General features: G+C 44.5%; 1 protein-coding gene across 1 annotated transcript in view; it reads left to right on the top strand.

The window, feature by feature from the left end:
- The window catches only part of LOC124795908 (protein jagged-1b), a 459,586-nt gene that overhangs the window by 420,586 nt on the left and 11,969 nt on the right, over nucleotides 1-27,031 (top strand). Inside the window, exons 7-10 of the mRNA XM_047259988.1 lie at nucleotides 13,538-13,774; nucleotides 25,543-25,656; nucleotides 26,269-26,481; nucleotides 26,763-26,890. Coding sequence (XP_047115944.1) covers nucleotides 13,538-13,774; nucleotides 25,543-25,656; nucleotides 26,269-26,481; nucleotides 26,763-26,890 — 692 coding nt within the window. The remainder of the gene's footprint in view (nucleotides 1-13,537; nucleotides 13,775-25,542; nucleotides 25,657-26,268; nucleotides 26,482-26,762; nucleotides 26,891-27,031) is intronic.

Genomic DNA, 27,031 nt, shown 5'->3' with positions numbered 1-27,031 from the left:
ACCTGGGCTATGCCCGGTTCGTCAGCTAGTAATAAAATTGACAAAAATAGTAAACATTTAACCAGCACTACTTGCGTATGGGCATCAGTTCGAAAATGTGTGGACCACGGCTAGGTATATAATATAATTAGTTTTTACGTTCTGGGTGATTGCTTTTTGTCTAAATACGAGGCCTATTCCGAAAGCGAGGTCCGGTGGTCGCGAAATGGAAACCACACTGAAAATCAAAAGTGTTTTATTTGCAATAGTTAGCCACACTTTCAAGCAACGTTTCTACATAGTCTCCGCTCCGTCTGAGACATCTGTCGTAGCGTCGTGACAACTTTCCAATACCCTCGTCTTAGAAGGTAGCCGCCTGCATTTTTCGCCGATTCTCTACGCTGATCTGCAGTTCGTTGTCTGCGCCAAAACGTTGACTTCATAGCCAGCGGTTCTTGTCAGCAGAGAGGAGAATCGGAGGGAGAAAAGTTTGGGCTGCGCAGAGGGCGCTCAAACATTTCCCAATGAAAACTGTCATGGAGAAGGAAATGCATGACAGTTATGTTATGTGGGCTGCATCATATCAGGCGAAAACTCTCACGGGCACTCATACTTGGCAGGAGGCACTGTGTTCTAGGCAACTTTACGGGCTCACTGTGCGCTCAGAACCGAAAAGACAGACGTGACGCGAGCAATGGGCACTGTCCAACACACCTATGCAAAGTTTTATTGGATTTTCACTGTGGTCTCCATTTTGCGACCGATCAGACCTTACTTTCTGGATACTCCTCGTATTGAACTCGTGGTGTCGTCTATCACTTGAGCAATATACTTTCCTTTCTGTATCCCAGTATCTTATATCCGAATGGCTGTGACGAGTTTCGGAGCCACCGAGTGGGATAGCACATTGGTTAACACTGGACTCGCATTCGGCAAGACGATGGTTGAAATCCGCATCCTGCCATCCTGATTCAGGTTTTCCTTGATTTCCCTAAATCGCTTAAGGCAAATGCCGGGATGCTTCCTTCGAAAGGGCACGGCCACTTTCCTACTCTGTCCTTCCGTAATCCGAAAAAAAATGGTTCAAATGGCTCTGAGCACTATGGGACTTAACTTCTGAGGTCATCAGTCCCCTAGAATTTAGAACTATTTAAATCTAACTTACCTAAGGACATCACACACATCCATGCCCGAGGCAGGATTCGAACCTGCGACCTTAGCGGTGCGCGGCTCCAGACTGTAGCGCCTAGAACCGCTCGGCCACTCCGGCCGGCCCGTAATCCGAGCTTGTGCTCCGTCTCTAATGACCTCGTTGTCGACGGAACGTTAAACATTAATATCCTTCTCCTTCTCCTCTAGTTTCGGAGCCATCTGAAAGAGACAAATAACAAAAAGCAGTAAAAGAGTGACAGAAGGCTGACAAAAACGCGTGGGGCCGACAATGACGTCTCTCGCGACATGAGGCAGTATCGGCCGACAATAAGAACGGCTGTTGTCGGATCACCGCGTGCTCGGCTGGCGAGCTGTTCGTGGCGGAGGGAAAGCGGATAATGGCCAGCCCGGGGCAATGTTGCGGTAGCCGCCGCAGGATTACAACGCCACAAAGCACCGCAGGGCCCCATGAGCTCACTTTTTTGGCGCGCCGGTCGCATCGCGTGCTTCGAGTGGCCCATCTGTTGCTCCCACGGGGCGATACCGCACAGCCCCCTGGCGCTTAAAAAACTCGCCGCACAATAGGCGCTCTGATTGTCGCGGCCTCTTCGCACAGCGGCGACGCACCATTTCACCGCAATCGTATTACGTCTCTATTAACTCCTGACTAACGTCCCGGAAGGCAGTCTGCACGGCGTGGAGCGATACTGTTGCCGACATCTGGGGAGCTCCATGTCGTCCAGCTCGCATAGCCACTTCAGTAAAGCACTGGGTGTGTGCTCGTGTGCCTCTGCCACTAAATTTTAGTCTGCAAGCTACCACACGGCGTGTAGTGGTGAGTACATTCACGGCCCTCCCTACCTCTCCTAATCGCTGATGATGCCCCGACAGGCTGACGATGTAAGTATACCTTCGTGAAAGCCCAAGCTCTTGGAAGTGCACTGTCATGATCATTATGGCATATCCATATTACTAAGCGACTATCATGGAACCCAGTTGCAGGTTGTCTATCTAGCGATTTTCAGGGTCAATAAAATTTGATTTTCATTATTTCACGTAATTATTGTCGCAATTAAAAAAATTAAGTTGCTGTTATAATTATATAAGTTAAAAGTTACACACAATAAGAAAAGTATTACTGTTAGAAACTGTGTGTTCGTCTAGCCGTAGTGTAACTGACGGAGCGCAAATGCCCCAACTTTATTCATCCAGTATTTGAGAATGAGAACACTTAGCGACTTCCATCAAACTTTACACATAATTTCAAACCTTTACGAAACTTTTTCTAGCTGACACTTTTCACAAAACGACGAAAGGAGAAAAGTTTATGGCTTACTACATTTTCGCTGGTATATGCAGTAAAAACTTCAGCGATATGGTGTTTTAATTTTTTACGCCTTTACTACTGACTCTATTCGCAACACTGTTTGCGAGCAGTATCCACATGTGCTTTAGGTGATGCGACGTCATAGACATTTAGATGCTTAAAAGCACCGGGCGCACCTACACACAGAGGTCCAATGTGGGCTGTAATTATCGCATGGCAGTGAAACTTAGTAGATATTCTGAGGAGTTAATGTGGAACTGATTTACGCTGGAAGAAAATTAGGTACAATTTTGGCCACCGAGTGCAAATCTGGCGCTGTGAATGCGAAAAAGGTGTATAAAAATGTTTCCATAGGTAATGAATTAGGAACGGGCAAACGGCAGAAAAGATCAAACAAGTGAGAAACGCTTATAGTTGATTTTATTATTAACCGTCGCTTACACGGTTTGTTCAGTACGGGCACCGGAGACGTCGATGAGATGCTGCATCCGTAAAACCACGTGATCAACAGATGCTCTCAGCAGTTCCGGTGGAATCTGAGAAACTGTTCCTGTATACTGGCATTCAGGTCAGGTAGAGACCGAGCGTGTCCCTCGTAAAGGCGTTCTTCTACGGTAGATATCCCCAGAGCCAAAAATCACATGATTCGGATCAGGTGATCCTGCAGGCCATGTATCTGGTAAACGTTTGGAGATAACACGTTCACGAAAGCTTGCATTAAGCAGACATTTCACTAGGGGAGCGACATGAGGTGTTGCATTTCTCCGTGTTTTTTCTGTCTCTTCCCTTACTATAACTTTACCCTTTAATGCCAGCTTTGTAGGTCGACTACCAAGCTTACCACTGGTGTAATAACGGAACCGCGACGTTTACGGTTACCTATGACGCCTAGTGGTCATCTCCAGTACTCGGTGCGTAATAGCACACATTTCGCACCTTTCATGGTTTTGCGACTAGGTCGCCATTAGAGTGCGCCCCGCTGTCTGTAAGTTGTTTCTTGTTTGTGATTATACAGTCCAGAGAACATCCGGTTCGTTTATGCTAAGCGTTAGGTATCTTTAAAATTACGTTTTGTGTGTCGCAAGGTATCACTATGAATCAGATTTTGTACTAAATAAGATAATCATGTGTAGTTTCTGTCTCTAACGACCGACAAGAAAGTGTCGAATCACCTTCTCTTCTTAGCAGCAGAATTACGGTTTCAGCACGCTTCCGGCCTGAACAATGACATGCTGGTTCAAAAATGGTTCAAATGGCTCTGAGCACTATGGGACTTAACATCTGAGGTCATCAGTCCCCTAGAACTTAGAACTACTTAAACCTAACTAACCTAAGGACATCACACACATCCATGCCCGAGGCAGGATTCGAACCTGCGACCGTAGCCTAGAACCGCTCGGCCACTCCGGCCGGCAATGACATGCTACATCACCTACAGTATGAACTGCACTTTTTTCTGAAAATACTTGTGCTTATGTTAATTTTCACGTACTCGATTGCATTTTACGGATAAGTTGCCAAGAAGCCGTTCTTCATTACCTTGAGGCAAATTTGAACTTGGAGACCAATCTTGTTTCCTGTGGACAATATACCGTCATCAACGTAGAAAAATATTGATGATAACGGGTGGTGCCCCTTCTGGATGCTATCGTGGGCACTTCCTTACGCTGGTAACAGTATGTTGGGTAGAGAAAGTATTTATCTGCCTGTGAAATTTACAAATCTGGAGTTTAGTGATGGTATTGGTCATGCTCCATATCAAGTAATACTACTCCATTCTCAGTATCAGGGAATAATATTTCCGTCTGTGAAAGTGCAAAAGTAAAAAGATACGCAAATAAACCCAAAGCCACTTTGTCAAATGTACTCTAGGTAATTGTAGACGTGATAAAATACCTGCAACTCTGCGTCTCATCACTAAATTCCATTCGATTGCAATGGATTTGCCACAGTTAACATGAACGTTGTTTCTTCCATCTGCTTTCTCGGAGCGCGACGCGTTCTTATTTTTTTTATTTTGGCACTTAAGTGACCAGTTGACACTTATTCCTCCTTGCGTGCTAACACTAATAGCAGTCTATTAGGACACGACAATTTTCTCCTCCGTTCCGGTCTCTGCCCGCTACAGTCGCAGATAAATGGAAAGATGACGGGTGGAACACAGCCACTTCGTTTGCTGTGATCCTCCCTAATTTGCTGCTGTAATTTCTTTCTCCATTATTTGATAGTCAATACAGAATTAACGCCCCCTTTGCCTAGCGATACCAGGGCAGAAAATTACCGTGCAGGAGGCAGTAAGGGAGGTGTTCTGCGTCGTCTCGGCGAGACAAGTCTGATCCTCCAGTTAAAGTTTGACAGCTCCGCCATCGAAGGTTGCCAGCAAGCCAAGAACTGAAACACGCGAAGCCCGGCGTAATTACGCTCTCAGATTAGACCTGATCATTTCTATGTGCGCGTCTGTGGGGAAGTGTCAATATTTTCGGATAACATCTGGGGACCACTTCGAGCTATTGACCAAGAAGCAATGAACGTTGCTTCAAGTTAGAAGCAAGCTGCCTTAATAATTGGTTACGATCTGAAGCGACTAGTCTCCATTGCGGGGGAAAACTGGCAATTAAAGTGTCACCTGCGGAGCTTCAGAGATCGGACTGTTGTGATGGTAGACTACATTAAGCACACTACTGCTCTGGTGGCTCGGACTACCTGACGCTGATGCATGAGCGACGAGAATACTGACTTATTCACAAAGCAACACGCGAATTGTCTTCATTATTTCAATCAACGCTGGTCATGCCAGAGATTTACCAAAAACCCACTTTCCATTGAAACGTTGTCGCTTCAGGAAGCAGTGGCAATAACGACAAGTCCCTTATCAACAGACAGACTTATTTTTACAGACATCAGATAAAAAAATGTGTATTTAATCCCTAGACTTCAGTACTATACTAGAAAAAGTCATAGCATATCTGGTAAGCAGCCAATCCAATACAGTTTTATCATCATGAGTCGTTTGACATTCAGTGCTGCCTTAACGTCTCCTGAAGACTTTTCCCATATTTTAAACTGTATGCATCTGTGCTGCACTTGCATTATTTCTGACAACCTCTACCCACCTTCCATTTCAACGTCGTCTCGGCCTTGCCTCATCTTTTAGAACGCAGCAAAGAACTTCGTGGGTTCACTTATCATCCATTTAATTGGATTACAGCTTCCGCCCACCAGAATTTCATTTTCATGACATTCATAACTGTGTCTTCCATTCTAGACTATTTCCTGAATCATTTATTTGTTTGCCTGACTCTCCTAATAATGCCCAATATACTTTTTTCACTTTGTTGAGCAATATAATCGTCTGCGTCGGGATGCAGTACAGTCTTGCTATATGGCGGTTTTCATTTCTTTTCGACACCACAAAGAATACGAAGCTCTAATGGCTGATAATTTTCATCTGTTTGTTCGTTTAAAGCAGGTCCTTCGACCCTGGTACATCTAGACAGACTCTGCACGGGCCTATAGCTCTTGAATTCTACATCTACATCTACATTTATACTCCGCAAGCCACCCAACGGTGTGTGACGGAGGGCACTTTCCGCGCCACTGTCATTACCTCCATTTCCTGTTCCAGTTGCGTATGGTTCGGGGGAAGAACGACTGCTGGAAAGCCTACGTGCGCGCTCGAATCTCTCTTAATTTTACATTCGTGATCTCCTCGGGAGGCATAAGTAGGAGGAAGCAATGTATTCGATACCTCATCCAGAAACGCACCCTCTCGAAACCTGGACAGCAAGCTACACCGCGATGCAGAGCGCCTCTCTTGCAGAGTCTGCCACTTGAGTTTGTTAAACATCTTCGTAACGCTATCACGCTTACCAAATAACCCTGTGACGAAACGCGCCGCTCTTCTTCGGATCTTCTCTATCTCCTCTCAACCTCACCTGGTACGGATCCCACACTGATGAGCAATACTCAAGTATAGGTCGAACGAGTGTTTTGTAAGCCACCTCCTTTGTTGATGGACTACATTTTCTAAGTACTATCCCAATGAATCTCAACCTGGCATTGTATAAGAATCATTCACTGTACGACGATTACTCTGTCCACATGAAGGTAGATGGCAGCAGCGTTTTAGACGACATCCGGCATGTCGAGAGGTTTCTGCGTGTCTTGCGTCACTCCAATAAATTTTCGTGAATTGTGTTTAGTGTTGTTTGGGGTCGCCGCCCAACCTCACGATTTCTGGACGTGGTTTCATCATGGTGTCGCCACCTGTTGAAGACACTCACCACAGCACTCCTCGAACACCCGACACGTCGTGCAGTTCCCGTGCTCGTGCCGAGCGTCAGGGCCATACAAGTAGTCCTCGGTCAAACTCAGAACTCAGATAGATCGCACGCCTTCCTCACTCTAGACACGGACAGCACGCTCACTGATCTTCCATGAACCGTGCGTATTTCTGACTGTCAATCATTCCTCGCCAGGTGACGCTGCTATCGCCTGTGGGGGGGAGGTAGAGTCATAATGCTGTGGCTAATCAGAGTAGTTCTTCCAGACTCAATGAGTCGCGTAGAGAGCCTAGCAACTCTGTAGCCAGCCCTCCATCAGGAACAGGTTCCTGATAAACTGACGCTACGAGCAGGATGAAATTACCATACATAGGAGTTGAAACCGGCACTTGTCCAGTACCAAATACATTACATATATGAAGGCCACTTGCAACAGTGGCCGAAACAATACTTTTAAAGGCAATATGATGTACCTGGATATGTTTTATCGCAGATTCCAGGAATGATAGGAATTTATCCTGGACCATCGCCAGCTATAACTTGTACCCCCGAGAACGGGAGCCAGCGGCCTACGAGAGTGCCCATGCGAGCTTGTGGCAGACCTTTAGCTGAGCGCTACTAGAGGGCAGCGACCAGGTGAGCGGCAAATTTTTCGGCGTGGCGATCGTCCGAACGGTAGCTGGCGGGCGTCAGGCGCCCGTGCGGTAAACCGCAGCGGCGCAGAAGGGCACCCGCTGCTCCTGACCGCCGCGCCCAGACCGCTCTGGCCTTTCTGCCAAGGGCGCCACTCACTCGCCTCTGCTCTGCGCTTCTTTCCCACAGTCGCCAGCCGCTACGTGTCCGCCTTACACCTCTACGTGGTGCAGCGGTGCTCTACAGAGACCACTGCACCGAACAGAGTTAAATTCATCTTATAGATGGGATGGACACATATATTACCTTAGCAAAAGCAAGCGGACGCCCCGACGTAATGAGGAATGTCACAAGAGGCGGACCGGCCAGCATAAAAGAAAAACCCAGTGACTTCGAACGTGGACTGGTAATTGGATGTCAACTGAGAAATAAATCCATCAGGGACATACCAACTTTCTAAAGATTCCCAAGTAAACTGTTGGTGACGTGATGGTGAAACGGAAACGCAAAGCAACAGCGACAAGTAAACCAAGATCAGACAGACATCATGTACTGACGGACGGCGACCGTCGAGCTTTACGATGGTTGGTTCTAAAATCTCTCAAGATATCAGCGAAAAGAACCACTCGTGAGTACGAAAGCGCTACCATCAGTTTAATTAGCATAATGACTGTGGATGGGGAGCTAAAAAGAATGGGAAGCAATTGTCGATCAGCTCTACAGTGGTCGATCAGCTCCTCAACAGTCACACATATCTGTAGTAAAAGTTAGACGGCGCTTGAGGTGGTATAAACGACGACGCCATTTGACAGTGAATGACTGGAAACGAGTGATTTAGAGTGACGTACCATACTATTCCCCGTGGCAATCCAGCTGAAGAGTTTAGGTTTGAGGAATGCCTAGAGAACACGACCTGCCATCATGTGTAGTGCCAACAGTGAATTACGGAGGAGGTGGTCTTAGGGCAGGGTTTTTTTTCGTGGTAAGTGTGGGACCACGGACAACATCGCTAGCTCACATGTTGCCCTGAATGTCATCCCGCAGTGCGCGATTAGCATGCTGTCTGCGAAGATTCCGGCATGGGACGAAAAGATGCGTGACGCAGGATTCTCACTGCAAACACTGTGACTGACACGGTCTCACAAATTTTCAACTGGGTTGAGATACTGGGACTCGGAGACAAATTGAAGTAGAGCGCTTCCATCCGTTTGCGGATATTCCTAGCTATATTTCTACAAGGTGCAGTCACATTACAGAGTGAAGGTAAGATCTTCTAGGGCGTTAGGCTGCGTCATGCTACACCAAAATTTCTTCTATTCTTTGACGTGTCGGCCCCTCTGATCTTCTGGTGTTCATGGTTAGTTTAACACCATAAGATGCGAAAGAATATCCCATCAGAGGGGCCTAAACGTCGATCATGTAGAAGAAGTAACGATTCTACAGACAGAAACACTATCTATTTAACCACACTGTTTGCCTTGAAGACCATGCATGTGAAATGGTTCGAATGGCTCTGAGCACTATGCGACTTAACTTCTCAGGTCATCAGTCGCCTAGAGCTTAGAACAAATTAAACCTAACTAACCTAAGGACATCACACACATCCATGCCAGAGGCAGGATTCGAACCTGCGACCGTAGCGGTCACGCGGTTCCAGACTGAAGCGCCTAGAACCGCACGGCCACACCGGCCGGCATGCATGTGACAGATGTACTCTGTAATTGTAATACTTTGTGGTTCTTTTGAATATGAAAATGTTATATCTTACACGTAAATTTCTATCTTTTTTCACGTGGAAAATACAGTCTTTTGAAATGGGATTACTCTTTTCTAAACACGCCGTACATAGCCAATCTATCTGATCTGTAGATCTGAACTAAAGAATCTGTCACTCCAGCTCGTGGTAGCGTCACAAAACACTTGTTCGTTGGCAGAGATGCATTCGCCATCAGCTAAGAGTGGCATAAATCTCATACATTTCTGATTATACTTTCCCGGCGATTCAGTTTGCTTGGCCGAGCAGCAAAGCACAAAACAGCGATTTATAGAGACACTGAGAGATGTTCAGACGCCAGAAAAATTCTTTGCTAGCTGACCATCAAATGGAAGACCTGTGTCATAAATACCAATGCTTCTCGCAAGAATGGCACCACGCAACTACGGAGACAAATGGTGGGGAACATCTCGGACGGCGTTCGTAGTATGTGCATTTGCTCAGTATGAAGGTGCTCAAACATTTTGCTGTCAGCAGAAGGATAAAGAAGTTCGCTGCGAGTTACGCGGCTTCACAATTTTTTTTTCCGAGCTCGCAAGCCGGAGGCGGGTATTAGAGAGCGATACGTCTTCAACGCTCCGAGCAGACGACAGCTGCGTGCAAGAACAAGCACTCTCGTATAATTCTAACTGGTTTAATAACAGTGTTTGCATTTATTGCTGTTAAATCTCGGGCCGTATTGGCTCTTAAACGGCGGCTGAACAATGTCTGCACTTGTTGTTCCGACCGCAGCGCGGCCGCCCGTTTTGCAGCGCAATAAACGCTTTGCTAATACGATGTGAGGGGCCCCATTTACGACCCGGCAGCCCGTCTTGCTCCCGTATTAACAGCGCAACCAGTCCCTCCGTCTCACTCTCTCACCGCACCCCTCCCTTACGTGCTAATCTCCGCGTCGGCGGAGTTGGCTAAGCGCTACCGGCTCGCAGAGCGATCCGGCCGCCGATGGCCGCCTCGCGTGATTAAGCCTTCCGGTAGCCGGAGCACGAGTTTCGCTAACGCAGAAACGACGTGTTCTGCACATCGTAATCGAACTCTCTGCAGATCGCGGGAGCACCGAGATGCACTCAGCTGGCGTAATTCAGGTTCGCCCCTCCTCCTCCTCCTCCTAGTCCCTAGCGGAACTCCTTTTTTCCCACTTTTCTTGACCCGACCCCGCGCGGCGAGAGTCCACGAGGGGGAGCCGGCCAGCATCGCGATCGACAGACCGAGCAATCGAATTATGCCAGGATGATATTCGTTGCACGAAATTGCTTCCAATTGCACGTGATGGCGGTTGTGTATACCGCAAAACCCCGTGTCTGCCCTCGCCCGGCGATGAATACGGCTTCTGTTTTTGCCGCTCGACGGATGGCCATTTTCGATTGGGAATAGCTAGGGACGCCATCGCAACAGCAACAACAGCGGGAGGGCGCCGCTGTGATTAGCCAGCCGCGAGCGCGTGCGATCTTGGCATTCTCTCTTGGGCTGCGTGTCCCGTGACCAGCGTGCCGCAGTCGCCGCCCAAATTTGGCCACGTTCGCGAGTGCGGCACGAGTAATTTGGGACCATAGTGGCCTGTAGCAGCAGCAGCAACCTCTCTCTCTCTCTCTCTCTCTCTCTCTCTCTCTCTCTCTCTCTCTCCCTCGCGTGATGCTCGGGTCCGCCACAAATCCACAGCTAATTCGAGCCACGAACGCGCGCACGATTATTAACTGGAGGATCATTATTTCGAGAGAAAACTTCCCTGCCCCTTTACCCTTGCTCCGGGTAACCCCGCTGTGCCGGTAAGGTTGGGCCGGGGAGGTGGGGAGCAGCGGCGCGCGTCCGGCTCCTTCTGGGCGAGCCCTGGCGGCGACGGAAACAAAACAAAATCGGTGTTGGAGCCAGTGCGAGGTCGGCGGCGCTCGCCGTTCCCGAGGCGGACCCAGCGCGCGCCGGAGAGCAAGCTGCGGCTTCCGCACTCTGCTCCCACGTTCTTCACTCCGTTTTTAAGCCCCGTGCTTAACATTTTCCAGACATTACCATTCCTACGAGAGTGGATCAAAAAGTAATGCCTTCCGTATCGTAGGCTACAAAATTTAATAATGAACACATAACAGGGAATTAGTACAGATCGTACCCTAAACTGTCCTCTACACAGAGCCACCGTTCCACATGCAATGCAGTTGTACACATGTACGCCAGCGTTGTATCCTGGCATCAAACCCAGCTTGGAAAAATTCCAGCTTTTGCTTCTTGACCCATTTTTTTCGCAAAATGATTTTAAAGCTGTTGACTGTAAGCTCTAATGCGTCTGTCTCCTCGAATTACTTCACCAGCCCATCCTCGATTGGTATCTGTAACAGGTGTCGTAGGCCGACAGCTGCAGTTTTATCTACAATGTCTGTTTCTTCATTACCAAACTCTTTCACTCAACGCCGCACATCACCGATGTCCATTACAGCGTCCCCATACACTACCTTGATGTATGAGATCAAACTAGCTTTAAAATCATGGATCAAAAAGCAAAACTCTGATTTTTTTTTGAATTGGTTTTCGAGCCTGGGTTCAACGACGGTGCAAATGTTTACAAATGTTTGGTGACTTATGTTCATTGGCAGTGTTGTGTAGAGAACATTTCAGGCCATGATATGCACCAAATCCTCTATTATAAGTTCATTATTCTTTTTGGTTCACCCTCATAGTACTAACTCCATGAACTGAGCTGTTGCTTTGAATCCCAGTTTCCTGAATAGGCCTTGTAGTCTTAGAATCAGTTTTCGGCAACTAGAATATTAATTCTTCAAGTTACTTACTCAGTCATAGGGATTTTCTAGAAAGAGAACACGTGGCCATTCAGGGTGAAAAAAACTACGCACTCCAATTACCGATATATTTACGCATTATAAGAGAGGTATATTTTTCTCTAACTAAATAGTAAAATTTAGTCTTCACCTTCGAATGATAACGTCGAAGGAGAACCATCAACAAACTTCAGAATTCGGCGCAGTTATGATGCAAATTTCAAATTCGCAGTTATTCATCTACATGTAATACAGGTGCTTCCAAAACATATGTTTCAAGAAGTGCTGCTTCCCCAGTAAATGAATGGTAGCCAGGATAATGTACTTTGCGAGAAGACAGACGAAAATAATGTATATTTAAAGCAGTACTGCGCAAAAAAACAATCTTGCTTATCTCCTGCACTTCGCGAGCTGTATACATACTTATTCTAAATGTTATTTAATATAACAACTACTGAAGTGTAGTAGATGAAATTGTTATTTTCCACAGGACTGCTGCAGCATCCACATTGCAGTCGATGTTTTTAACGGCGTGCTAATTGAAAAAAATGGTTCACATGGCTCTGAGAACTATGGGACTTAACTGCTGAGGTTATCAGTCCCCTAGAACTTAGAACTACTTAAACCATCTAACCTAAGGACATCACACACATCCATGCCCGAGGCAGGATTCGAACCTGCGACCGTAGCAGTCTCGCGGTTCCAGACTGTAGCGCCTAGAACCCCGGCCGGCTGCTAATTGAAGATTTAAATACGTATTACACCAACTTAAGATGGGCGGAAGCTCGAAGCGCAACTTGGTATATATAAAAATACGCAAAAAGTAGCTGGTTGCTGTATTTCTTAAAGTAATGTAATCCACATTAACGAAGCTTAACAACCAGTAAAATAGATAAATTAATATTGGTGTCGACATTTTTCCTATTGTTGTACATAAAGAGTGATCAGGAAGAAAGGTACATGCTTTTGAGGGCGGTAAAACTGATGATTCTGAAAAAAAAACTTCGAATGAATGTCCTTATCTTAACAGTGCCCGACATACAGCTATCTGTAAATCACGGTCGTGGAGTCCTTTCTTGGTCATCGAAGTCGCCCGATCTTACTGCATTAAATTACCCGTACTGTTGTAAGAATGGCTTAAGAGCGAAGTCTGCAAGCGCGGAATGGACGCAGAGGAAGAACTTCTCGCTCGTATTTTACATGCTTGTGCTCAAATAAAGGATCGTGAGAAACAGCTCAGATCAGCAACATAGCAGCTATCTTCGAGAGCTACAAAATGCAATGCAGTTGACGGTGAACTTTTTGAACACCTTTTGGGAGAAAATGTACATAATTAAACAAAACATAAGATCACAATATTTCATTTACTATCACCTGCATTTGCCCCTTATCCCACTGTTTTCATTAGTTTCCTCGGAAACTGTTAAGAACAGGACATATGTCCATGTGACTTTTTTGCTCAGAATCACTAATATTACCACCCTTCAAAACATGTACCTCTCCTCTCCTGTGTGTTCGTAGTCCCGTCGACAGCGGACCTTTGGCTCCGACCAGTCAATGACGCCATCTACGACATGGAAACTGAGATGAGCTCGCCACTGAAATGCTGCCGCTTCTCCCGTTTCAGACCTGAACACTTGCGGGACGCTGGATCCATGCCAGAACGGAGGCACCTGCGAGAACACGGCGCCGGACCAGTACCGCTGCACTTGCCCCGAGGGCTTCTCCGGCCTCAACTGTGAAGTCGTGGACAACCCGTGCGCCACCGAGCCCTGCGCCAACGGCGGAACGTGCCAGGAGAGTGCCAGTGGGCAAGTCAACTGCACGTGCGCGCCCGGCTGGACGGGACCCACCTGCCTCGTCAGTGAGTACCAGCTTCCTACTTAGCTTCTTCCTACAACAATACCAACGAGTCAAATGGTTCAAATGGCTCTGAGCACTATGGGACTTAACATCTAAGGTGATCAGTCCCCTAAATGTGGGCAAAGCAGATGGGTGTAAGGCCTCCCGTCTGCAGCGGCACGACGGTGCGAGCTACCGCTACCGGCAGGTCTTTGCGACCTGCGACCTGCCATGCAGCATGTATCAGGCATTAAGCTAATAAGAACAGATTTCTAGGTAAGTGTAAATATTTAAGGAGTGTGAAGGAAATTCGAGAAAAGGTCACATAGAATATGTAGCTCCTGCTGAACTGGCACTGCAGTCAGGCAGTGCGGTAGCTCGCGACTCCCATCATTGTCATGAGAAGTCACACCAGGAACCAATTAACTATGGAACGGATAACATTCATGCCTCTTAAGAACTTTCCTGGTACGCGCTGCTTAAGCCGTTTGCGTTATATGACAATGTCGATATTCAGTTAGCTAACGTTGTCCTCTGAATTTTAATCATAGCATGCAGTGGCTCTTAAACTAATTAGTCTGTAAGCGAAACAAGTCGTCCAGCCATAGATGCATGGTGCTACCCGTGCGAAGCCAGAGAGGACCGTTAGTTTCTACTAAAGCAAGCAGTCACCAATCTGAAGAGCTTTACTATAGTTCAATTCTTTTAGCTTGGCGGTTCGTGCATGCCCGTCCAGATACGGGAGATTGCTGCGTTGCCAGTTGCAGGGGCCAAGCAAACTTACGTTTATGGGGGAGCGCGCAGTTTATGAAGTAAAGCCACGACGGCCGCATTAACCCTTTCGCTGCTACACAGACGTGCTCCCCGCATTTTGTCATCACTGCACTGCTCGCCTGTGCAGACACACTTATCATTCGATTTCACAAAGACTATTTGGCCCAAAAATTTGATTTTTACACATCTTCTTGGCTGATACCTTCCCCCCCCCCCCCCCCCCCCCCATAAATGACTTAATTTTGTTTCGATGGTCAACGCAGTTATTGTGCAGCATTTTTATGTAGTAAACCATTGCACGAAATTTTGAAGAGTTTGCAGAGGTAAAAGTCCACAGCGTATACTTTCCGTATGGTCGATTTTAGTTGCCACTAGAAATTTCAAAAAATTACATTCAAACGAATAAAATTCATGAAGTAAGTCACTTCGATATTGTTTTTAAATGAAGAAAATATTAAGCACTGAACAAGGTTTGAAACCAGAACCTTCCGCTTAGCAACCAAACACTTTAACCATTACGCTAACTTCGCTCGTCATCCAACAGACTTCCCGAGGATTTTAAAATATGACGCAAAATACCGACAAACATCGTTGGTATGACTATGAATTACTCATGTTTCGTCGAATTACAATAGGAAATAAACAATTACCGCTGTTCTTTATTGCGGAAAAGCGGTTAGTGAGAATGATACAAACACCTTTCATTGCTATCGCCAAGCTTATTGCTTGTTTGGCGTAATTAATTAATAGAATATGAAGCAATTGGTATAAAGAATGTTTTTTACAAACTTTCTATAAAAGCAATTCTGCTATCAAGACATTGCTTTTGTTCAATTACTTCATTTACGACTGAACGTTTCTAAAATTGAAGACACTCGTCCGTGCTCTGCACTGCAATCGAGCTCTGGCAACGTCGTTCTCTGTACATTGGCTGACTGAGTTTTGTGACGTCAGATGCGCAGAACGAACCTAAACTCGGCCGCCGTCGTAAATAACGCGCACTTTAGATATGGTCCTGTTGGAATATGCCATTGCCTACCTGTCAGTTTTGAAATGACTTACCCAGCCATTTGTAGGGGGACTTAACAGCTTAACATGGATTCCGAACCATGGTGCAGCTCGGCATTTTCACATCTACAAACATTCCCAGAAGGAAAAGAAGTGACAAATGACTGATAAAAATCCTATGATTGACTAGGGATCCAACCTGAGACCATTGGGTGAGTAGTCTGGACTGTACCGCTGAGCCACCGAGCCACAACTATGAAACGAATAATTCGTTCCAGAGATTGCCTGAGAGGCGGCCTGTTTTCTGGAAGAAGCGGTGATCTTCAAGCAGAGAGAGTACGCCGGGGCTGGGGCCTATCTGCCGCAGATCTGCCCACTCGGTCCCGCCCCGGCCGACCCCAGTGGCCGGCTGAAGGCCTCCTGTCCTCCCCTCGCAGCTTCTGCTACAACGATGAAGTGGGGGGGCGGGGGAGGGGCTACCAGCCCCTCGACGGTAATGAAGCCGAGCGGATAAGCGCTGCCCCAGGGCCTATCGAGATCCCCAGAGGAAGTCGCGGGGTGAGGAACGGCCGGAGGAAAACAAAGGGGCGAGCAGAATTACGAAGAACCCAGCCGCGCCGGTGTAGACGAAGAGAGAATGAAAGAGAGGCCAGGTAATTGCTAGTTGCGCTGATTTACTGTTCTGGAACTACCTCCGCCGGTGGAGGAGCCGCTCGTGAGAGCTGGACCGCAAGATGATGGGGAATTACTGTGCTTCGCCTCGCCTCGCGTCGGCATTCCTGCGCAGGCGCAGCGCACCGCACCGCTCTGGCCGCCGAACCAGCGTGCGCGACCTGCCGCATACGACTCACCCCACGGCTCAATTCTGACACTCCACGGGGGTATCTTGTGCCGAATGCACGCGTCCGCTTCGACCTACTGGATATTTTTCCTTGTATACCCTGACCTTTTGTGGGCCGCGGGGCGCAGTTTAATACTGGCTTCCCTCTCCATCGTCATCATCTTCTTCTTCGCCTCCTCTCCGAATTTCTGCATTCTTTCACTGACGCACTTTCTCCTTTCTTCTGACAGGGTATCCTTGCACTTCATACATCATGTTTCCTGCAATTCGTTGATGTTATCGACCTTCGTTCGAACAACTACTTTATTTTTAAGTTATTCCTTTACATGGTCAAGTTGAAGGTACGCGATCTGTAATTGTTTGTATTTACTGAATTCAGAAAAAAATATTTTATCCATCTTGATCGCAATATACTATTTTTATTGATTACTAGTTTCTACTAAAGTTTTTAGCCGTCTTCATATCACAGGATAAAAAAATATAATTACCAACCGGTAGGACACATCGTCATAAATTTTGTGCCGGCTTCATAGTTCAGTCTTCTTATACCACTCGATGAAACATTAATGAAAATCGTCCATGACCAAGAGATCATTGCATCCACTGTGTAATAACATTATATCAGATAATCCCCACAAGGGCAGGGTGAGACCACAATTAACACTTAGTCACCAGAAAACACGTAATACAGTACTTGCACAGTGAGTACGTCATACAACTGAGTGAAAATTACGTATTCCTTTCTGGTAATAGACTTTTAATTGTGATCTCACTCTACCTATGTGGAGGTTGTCTGATATAATGTTTTTACGCAGTGGATGTCACTATCTTCCAGTTACGGGTGATTTCATATGAATGTTTCATCGAGGTGTATAATAAGATTGAGCTATGCATCTTGCACAGAATTTATAACGAAATGTTCCACCAGTTTGTGACTGTACGAAGAAAAAATGTTTTTCTTATCTTGTGATCTAAGATACCTAACAGTTTCAGCCGAAACTGGTAATCAATAAATATAATAAATTGCGATCTTGACCAATAAAGAATTTTTTCTGCCTCCAGGAACTGTAAATTTTATTTTAAATTTTCTTTCGAACGATCTTACCTTCACCAATACCATCTTTTTTTTATTTCCGCAGCTCATTCTGTCTCGGCTTTAAACACATCCATACAGTGGAAATCCACTCTCTTTCATTTATTCTTGTAATGTTTACTTAGACTTTTCGGTCTTGTCTTGAGTATCTGCTTGTCTGTGAGGATCTTCCCTTTTTTCTGGCCTTAAAATCTTTTCTGAGGCTTTTCTTTCTTGCTTGTTCAACGTCAGGCATTTTGAATGATGCAGACTTCTCTCGTCTTCGCACTGAGCAATAGTAATTCCAGTCTCTATAACCTCGCATATGATTGGTAAAATTCGGATAGTACGGTATACAGATGAACAGCAAGGTTCGCAGCTCGTGGTCTAGTGCCTAACGTTGCTGCCTCTGGATCACGGGGTCCCGTGTTCGATTCCCGGCCGGGTTGGGGATTTTCTCTGCCCGGAGGCTGGGTGTTTGTGTTGTCCTCATCATTTGATCATCATCGTCATTCGTGACAGTGCCTTTATTGGACTGTGAAAAAAATTGGATTGTGTGAAAACTGGGACTTTGTAAGGGCGCTGATGACCACGCAGTTGAGCTCCCCATAAACCAAATGTCATCATCATTATCATCACCATCACCATGAACAACAAGAAATTTAGCGAGCTTTAGATACGGGAGGACGCGTAAACTTTCGTCGCTGTTAGTGGAGCTCGAATCCGTTGAATTATCCAAAAGAATGTGTGAAACATCCCGACTAAACTCAATGAAAAACTTACTTGTCGGTCAATGGAAGATATGTAAAAATTGTCGAACTGTAAATCTATGAGCGAGGTGCATAAGAAGACACACAAGACATACATACAAAGGACAGCCGCTCTGGCCACAGAGGGCCAATCGGGTTCGACCGAACGCCGTGTCATTCTCAGGCGAAGGCGTCATTTGAACGCGGTAAGGCGAGTGCTTGGAGAGGGAGGGGGGGGGGGGGGGGTTGTGCGGTCAGCACATCGCTCTCACGGCGGTTGTCGGGTTAGTAGACCTTGGAGCCGCCACTTCTCATTCAAGTGAATGGATTCCGTTCCATTCCTCTCACAAAGGGAAAATCCCTCGCAGTACCGGGAATGGAACCCGTGTCCCTCACATGGCAACCATGCCAGGCTGACCACTCAGTTTCGAAGGCGGCCATATAACAAAAACTGACTTGGAATAAGATAACAATCACTTAACGCCATAGTGTTCAACAAATTTTATGTATTTATAGCTAAATAAAGTCACACAGATCATTATGTAACAGCCATAAAACATTTCAGCAGAGTAAGCAAACCTGTGTTTTGTAAAAGGACCACTCAGAATTAAAAATTCTCTGAAAAATTGCCGAAAACCATGTCAAACTGGTTGGCGTGTTGACATCCTCTTTCTTCAGGGAAATAAAACTTTCGTTATTTTGATTTCTTTTGCCAATTTATTACTGGGTTTTGAAGACTACAGCAATATTATAATCCCAAAATTTCGTGCTGATGTTTCCTGTCTCTATTGGTCTGGAAAAACGCAAAAAAAAAAAAAAAGAAATAGGATTTTGCTTGAATTACGCCATGTATATAAAGTGCCCTCATGTTTCTGCCACTTGTGGGGGGGGGGGGGGGGGAGGGGAGCCTTCGTCGGAGATTTCCTTTCTAATGATACTGCCATAGTACTAGATATGCTTATTTCTTATCTTCTATTTCGACACTTGATATTATTCGTCTGTTTTGTAGTGGCAGAAAAATTAGAAAAAAAATATCGCGCGAATTGTCACAAGCGTAAAATACTAACTTTATACAAAAAAGGTTGCGATTAAAACTGTCTTCACTGTTGCGCTCTTTGAACAGGTAACTCACGTTTGAAGGCAATATTCAGAGGCGTTTTCTGTAGGCGGAAGCCAGACGGCGAAGCGGCCGCCGAAACCGGAATGGTGCAGACATAAACAAGAGTAGCGACAGCATGCTCAATGGCAGCTGTTAATTATCGCCAGCAGACAACGACGGTAACTGCGACGTAACTTTTCTCCGCCGTCTGAAAACCTCAGCGCAGAATTCCTCAGTGGGGAGGAAGTAAAGTCGCTTTCTTCGAGGCCTGCCTGCATGCGAGCCACAGTGGAAGGCGGTAACCGGGCATGCCACTGCCACGGAATCCAATTAATTTAACCCTCTCGCTTGTCCGGAGGAAATAACAGGCTTGGCGGTTCGGGGCCCGGTGGGCGTGCGGAGGAGGGATAGTGGGTCCGTTGCTGCGGGCCCCGGGGCCGGGGGTCGGGGGAATCACCGCCTGCAGCGCTGCCACCGCTCCGCACGCTCACATCTCGCCGATCCAAGTCGGCAGCACTGCGCCTCTCCAGTCTCCGCAGACGTCCCCTGTCAGTAGTGGCGCGAGAACCCCAAAATTTTCACGGAAAAAAGGGAAACTCACTTTGTTCCTTGGAAATATAGGAGAGTATGATAGAAAATTTCTCAGTCTGGCACAAATTTTGCGTTGATATCCATGAATAATACAGCATAAACAGGAGCCATCAGAAACAGAACAACGCATGGAGCAGAAAGGTTCGGCATAAAGCGCCAAGAGTTCTTGAACGGCGCGTGGAATTGTCAAAGGTTTGAACCACAGGAGAGAGCAACGGGAACGCTGAAAAAATCTGAACTGGCTGACGCTGGAGGATAGGCGTAAGGCCGGTATTACACTATCAAATTTCTTTGTCAAAGATTTGATCAAAGATGTGATCAAATATTCCGTCAAATATATTTGACAAAGACCTTTGACGTAGCGCTAGAAGGGGTATTACACTGTCATCATATTTTTCGTCAAAGTTCAGGATGGTTGACAACAACAACTTGTTATTAACCGCAGCAGTTGCATGTACCACAATTGCAATGTGTGCACATGCGGAAGAGAAGCGGGGGAAAAAAAGGAAACATACCTGGGTGAAGCCGTGGGTTTTACGACGACACGATAAAAGCATTCAACAGAACTTGTTAAGTGAGCTTATAGTGGAGGACGTCAAGTCGTACACCAATTACTTAAGAATGGATGAGCATACATTTCTGTATGTGCTCAATGAAGTGTATCCTCATATCACAAAGCACAATATTCACTTAAGAACTGCTACATCTGCAGAAGACAGGCTCACTATAACACTCCGATTCCTTGCTACAGGAGAGGGTTAGGTTAGGTCAGGTCTCCAATCTTCGCAATCTATTTTTGTATTCGGCGTGCCTCACGTTGTAAAGCGCCTCATCAGCTTCATACATCTCTATTAATTTTGTAGTTGTCGGCACACACCAATTGTATTTACCGGCAATGTTTATAAATACACTACAGACGACAGAATGCAGCGATGCTAGCGCTCCACGTGGTAACATGTCACATTGCAGTGAACAGAAGACAAGCGACTTCTTTGATCTACAGCGAGGCCCTAGATTTGATCAAATATTGGACGACATTTGACAAAGTTACCTATTACACCATCAAATATCTTTGATAAAGATATTGGACAAATACATTTGACAAAGAAATTTTATAGTGTATTACCGGCCTTACCAACACGCCAAAAAGTCTACGTACAAAGTTTCTAGAACAGGCATTAAGTGTATCGCTCACTTGGGAATGCGTTGACAACATAAGACTAAAGCCGTGAGGCCGGGTCGTGAGTCGTACTTGGATAGTTCAGTCGGGTGCTTTGGAAGACGTATCATGTTTTAACTTTGAAACTGAGCTTTTCTTTTTTGGTTTGTCGAGGAGCCTTGGTTGCTTATTTCACTGAAGATGAGTATTTTACGTTACACCGTAACAAAATGTAGGCTGTAGCGTGAGAAGCTACCATGGAAGGCACTTTTAGAGAGAGAAAGAAGGGCTACAAGGCGAGATTGTAACCCCCTCCTCTCCTCTCTCCAAAAAAAACAAAGTCGTTAGTACTTGCCAACGAAATTCAGAGGTCCCACGCTCGAGTGCCGGCCCAGCAAACAATTTTATTTGCCAGGAAATTTCATATCAGCGCACATTCCGCTGAAGAGTGAAAATTCAATACGGATCAAAATCAGGCTAACTACAGCGCGCAAAGAGGCATTCTTTCCACGAGCCCGGTATACAAATGGAACGGGACCAAACCCTATGAGGTGCAATGGGAAGTATCCTCTGCCATGCGCTTCACAGCCGATGATGATAATAATGCTCCTGATGCAAGGCTTTCAATTGGAGGCCACTTTGGTGTCCCAAACCTATCTCCGTTATCCTACCGATAAAAGGGGCCCCACTGCTTAATCTACGTTCCCAACTACGAGTCTTTCCTGTAGACTCTTCACTCACTACGTTTACTTACGACACATGTTCCAGAAAACGAAAACCGAACTGCGGAAACCGTTTTACGCTGTCGTGTTTACATGTTTAGGTCTGATGCGGATTTGCTAGCCCAGTTAAATATAGCTACTGGAAAACGGCTGCCACACTTTATGACTCATTCCGCACAATCGCTATTTCCTTTCAATTAGACAAGGTGTAAACAGCTTCAGACTAATATTTCTAATTATCCCTCACTATATAAAAAGCCACTCCGTCCATATTAGCCAAAAAATTTTTAATAATAAGACGAAACCTGACAACACAAGCACGTTTCAAAACCGGTTGCGTTTACATGTGAACGAAAATCGACTGCGGAATTGGAAGACCGGCAACCAGAAGCAGATTTCCAGAGTCGATTTTGAAGTGTTTACATGACCACTCAGAAGTGGTATTGGGAAATCGGTTTACGAAATCCGGTTTTGGTAGTCCCATGTAAACGGTGTGACAGACGCAAGGTTACAGGCGAACTGAATTATTTCGTGGTCAGACTGGGATTCGATCACTTGACAATTCAGTTTCAAGGAACGAGCTTTAATATTACAGTCTAGTCAGTTTCAAGGAACGAGCTTTAATATTACAGTCTAGTGACTAGTCTACCAGGCCCGATTTCCCAGTGGATCTACTGTAGGTGTAGAACGAAATTTTGTTTGTATATGTTGCACGAACGGTCATATCAACTTCATCTGTGCAGCAACTTTGTTTTACATCTTTTTATAGTAGTCGTACTGCATTCGTTTCATTTAAACAAATAAACTGAAGTCATTATTTATTTACCTGTGATTCGTCGCCATCGAAAAGTTATGTGAGGTCGGTGAAGTTCTAAAGAGAGTCTTTCACTTTATTTTATATTTATAAGAATTGGGGGGCAGAATTCTACGTGATAACTGCTTTTGAACGCTAGTTTGTTAGTATGGGCGAAGCGTGGAACGAAACCATCAAAGGAGTACTTGGAAGTCAGTGGTTCTGAACAAAAGCAAGACAGTTCCATTTGCCATAAACGCTGGCCAGTGTTTAGCAGGATTTGAAATGTATACTTCTTGTTGATTACTTTGAAAAGGGTTAAATAATGAGTGACGAATACACTACTGCTCAAGTATTCCGGGCCAATAATAAAAATATAAAAAAGTACGAGAACAGGGAGTGGATTGCAGAAAAAATACGTATTACACCAAGACTACGAAAGTTGCTTTGGGAATGAGTAACGTGCGACATCAGTACACTTAAAGCTCTGTTGCCCACATTAAAGACTAACGGTGTAAGTTTCTGCGACATTTCACAATTTATATCTATATAAATTTCAAATTCAAACTAAATTAAAGCTAATGACTCAGTGCAGTATGTGTTATGTTTAAAGTGTGACTACTGTTTTGACCAAGCTGTCTACATTGAAATAATGTGAATCGGTTAAAGTTAGTCATAATGCAATCTCTCAACAGAGCTATCATATATAAATATAATTGCTTACAAACGTGTAGGAACTGGCATTTCATCGGATATGTTAATCTTATGAACGATCCGAAATTCAGCTACAAACTGTCTCACTACGCCGGCTGCTGTGACCGTGCGGTTCTAGGCGCTGCAGTTCGGAACCACGGGACTGCTACGGTCGCAGGTTCGAAACCTGCCTCGGGCATGGATGTGTGTGATGTCCTTAGGTTAGTTAGGTTTAAGTAGTTCTAAGTTCTAGGGGACTGATGACCTAAGATGTTAAGTCCCATAGTGCTCAGAGCCATTTTTTTGGCTCACTACATCGAACTAACTACACTGGAATGTTGATTATTTTTTCCACCGATAAGTAATAGCATTGTTCAGTTGAACAGCCTGTGTAACTTGCGAAACTCTTGACTCCGTGTTTTCAGAATATCATGTACTGAAGCTGTAGGTAGGCCTGCTCGCTAATTTTAACAGTGCCCTTCCGTGTCGGCAGAAAGGTGCTGGGCTTTACAGTATTGTCTTCCAGAGCTGCCGCCCAATAAGCAAGTAGACGAGAGATTAGAAGTACAGTATATGAAAGATGCGACAATGGACGACTGCAAAATGAACAAGGGAAATGCATGTTTCCAGTTTCGCTGCGTTGATGATGAACCGATGGGTTATTATGAGGGAGAAGAAAACCAGTAGGCCTACAGTGAAAATCGCTGACAAAATTATGCGATTTCTTTTGTGTTACCAAAACAATACATTAACCGAATACCGTGCATTTAATCGTATTTACAATAACACTCTTAAAAAGTATAATGTCAATATAAGTACGTGACTTTTGGAAAGTGTTACTGCCGATAGACTACCATGAACTCAAAGCTGCTGTCGGTTCCCCATACCTTTCGGTAGTTTCTTCGCGTATAAATAAGCTACGTCTTTGCTCTGTGTTCGCGACGTTTTCCATATACGCCAGAACTGTATTAAATTTGGAGCTCTTCGCCTAAGAAATCAATTGGTTATGAGAGCCACCAATTTCAGTGAATACTATGATCCCTTCGTGGATATATAATGCAACAACCATCAAGTCTATAGAGACAGTGTTGGTACTACTACGCCGTCGAGGCATCTGTAAAAGCTTCTACTTCCATACTGAAACTAAGCAGTTCTCAAAACTCACGCAATCGAAAATGTTTGTTGCTTGCGCCTTTCAGTGCCGTCTGCATGATTTGAGAGACAATATAGTTTGATCTAAATATCAGCATTATTGCATATAAATTTTTCTTGATCACTGGAAAAGCCAACTGAAACACTTCTTTATCATTATTTCACACATGATAATTTAAAACGAAAAGAAAAAGCGTTTCTTTACAGTGGTGTTGTCTTCTTATTGTACCCATAACCTGAGTTTATCTACCTAACGAAACGGCTTTCCTATTCTTTTTTCCCCTCTCTTCTTTTCCTCGACCCTTTACCTACTTACCAAATCTTCACAGCTTCCTTCCATGTCGGTAGAAAGATGAAGGGCTCAAACTGAATTGGCTTTCGAAGCTGCCTCTGCTTCCCAATAAGTAGGAAGACCCGACTTTACAAATACATAAAAGTTTCGACAATGGACGACTGCAAAATGAACGAAGGAAATTCGTGTCTCCAATTTCAGTGCGTCGATAACGAGCGATGAGTAATGTATGCCCTATGAGGGGGAAAAAGACCAGTACAGTCAAAATCGTTCGGAAAATTGTGATTTTTTTTTTCTGGAACCAAAAACAAAGTTTTGTGCAAGTCATCCGCGAAAGTGATGGACAGCATATGCGGTAAATATAATTTATTAATTTTCTTTTTATGAAATTAGGTGTGTAACGAAAGGTGCAGCATAATTTAGTATACTATGTCATGACCAGTTTTATACGAAACCCATGTTTCACGTTTCACTCTCCCAAAGATGAATAATAACGAATTAAGAGATCATTTGGAAGAATCAATCTGTCAATTCCTTAAAATAATAGGCCCAGCCATTTAAAAGCATACCATGCAGTTTTGTGTGCTCTTTCTTTGGACTATTATAGGCCACTGACTTACTCTCACAAGGAGCATAAACACAGAAATGGTTAAGTAATATGTTTACTAACTGATACCCCGTTTCCGGACTTGTGTTTTTATAAATCGTACCAAGAACTATGTGATTTTATTGTTCTACTCTGTACCTCGGAGGTAATAACTCAGAACTATCAATTTTTTGTCACGTGTATAAGAAAGGAAAGGTGTCAAACAAAGATATATCTAGTTTATTTCATTTTCTTGCAGATATAGATGAATGTGCCTCAGCACCATGCCAGAATAGTGGAACATGTGTTGACCAGGTGAATAGTTTCATGTGCCTGTGTCCACCTGGATGGGAAGGAGATGCATGTCAGTTTGGTGAGTTGACATATATATTTGTATGTAATTATAAAGTACAATAGTTATGTTTAAAAAGTTGTATGTAAATAAAATCCTATGGTATTGCAGTTTATTGCTGTACTAAGCTACCACTACTCCGTTTATAATTTTTGTAGAGTTTCAGTAGTACATAAGTCAGACCTACCAAATGTAATACATTATTATTAATAAAGCAATTTTTAATCGGAAACTCCTTAGAACTAGATAATGCACGTTTTTTTTTTTTTTTTTTTTTTTTTGCCAAGATAGTATAAGAAAAATTTTGGAAAGGTATTTTTCACACACATGACTAGGTTAAAATTTTTGAGTTATTAGTAGATAGTCTACTCTTATGTTTATTTATCGTTCACTCTTTCTGTAATGTAAGTAAGTATTTAAAATATATGTTGACAAATCACAGGAATCATTCTTCCAATGCTATAAGCTCTTTAGTTCCTGACTATGCCTTTATGTAAAAGGTGTCCGTAAGTATCGAGTGACAAGTTGTGGACTTAAAATTTATCAGTTAATTACACTTTATCTTCACATGATCCTTAAAAAGTGAAGAATCAAAAGGTTGAGTGTACTGAATGATACCTATATGGTTCACAGATGCAGACGAATGCCAACAGGACCCTGATCCATGCAAGAATGCCGTATCATGTCACAATGTTGTTGGAAGTTATCGTTGCAAATGCAGGAAAGGATGGGAAGGACAAAACTGTGACTTAAACATTAATGACTGTGTCGGCCAGTGTCAACATGGAGCAACTTGTATAGATCTTGTCAATGACTACCACTGTGCCTGCCAGCCAGGCTTTACAGGTAAATCATTCACAACATTAAGTTAGCATGATTTAATAACGGAAAATAAGAAAGAAGCAGTGTAAGGGGTCAAGATTAATTAATAAGATTTTGTTTCCTTGTTACAACAGTCTATCTCTTCAACACAGAATCTGCATTTTGACGTGCAATTAAGATGCCAAAAACATTTGAATTTCTATTTATAACCTTTATTCTTTTGTGTTAATTATTTACTCTTTTTTTCCTCTAGCAAGTAAATATATTGAGAGGATGTATTTTCTATTGTAATTATTATTTCACAGGACGTGATTGCCACACAAACATCAATGAATGTGAGAGTAATCCTTGTAAAAATGGTGGAGAATGCTCAGACCAGGTGAATGGGTATCGCTGCATTTGCCCTGTTGGCTACACTGGAGACCAGTGTGAGGTAGGTGCAGTAGCAACCGTGAAGTTACTAAATGGTCTTGTGCTCCTTATTAAATTCATTTGACAGATTATCTTTCTGTAACTTGATGGAACAAAACTGACATTATTCAATGTGCCTCATGTAAACTACTTTTGTGTAGCA

The sequence above is a fragment of the Schistocerca piceifrons genome, chromosome 4 (genome assembly GCF_021461385.2).
Source record: "Schistocerca piceifrons isolate TAMUIC-IGC-003096 chromosome 4, iqSchPice1.1, whole genome shotgun sequence".
Classification (NCBI taxonomy): domain Eukaryota; kingdom Metazoa; phylum Arthropoda; class Insecta; order Orthoptera; family Acrididae; genus Schistocerca; species Schistocerca piceifrons.
This window is presented reverse-complemented; position numbering and strand designations above follow the sequence as displayed.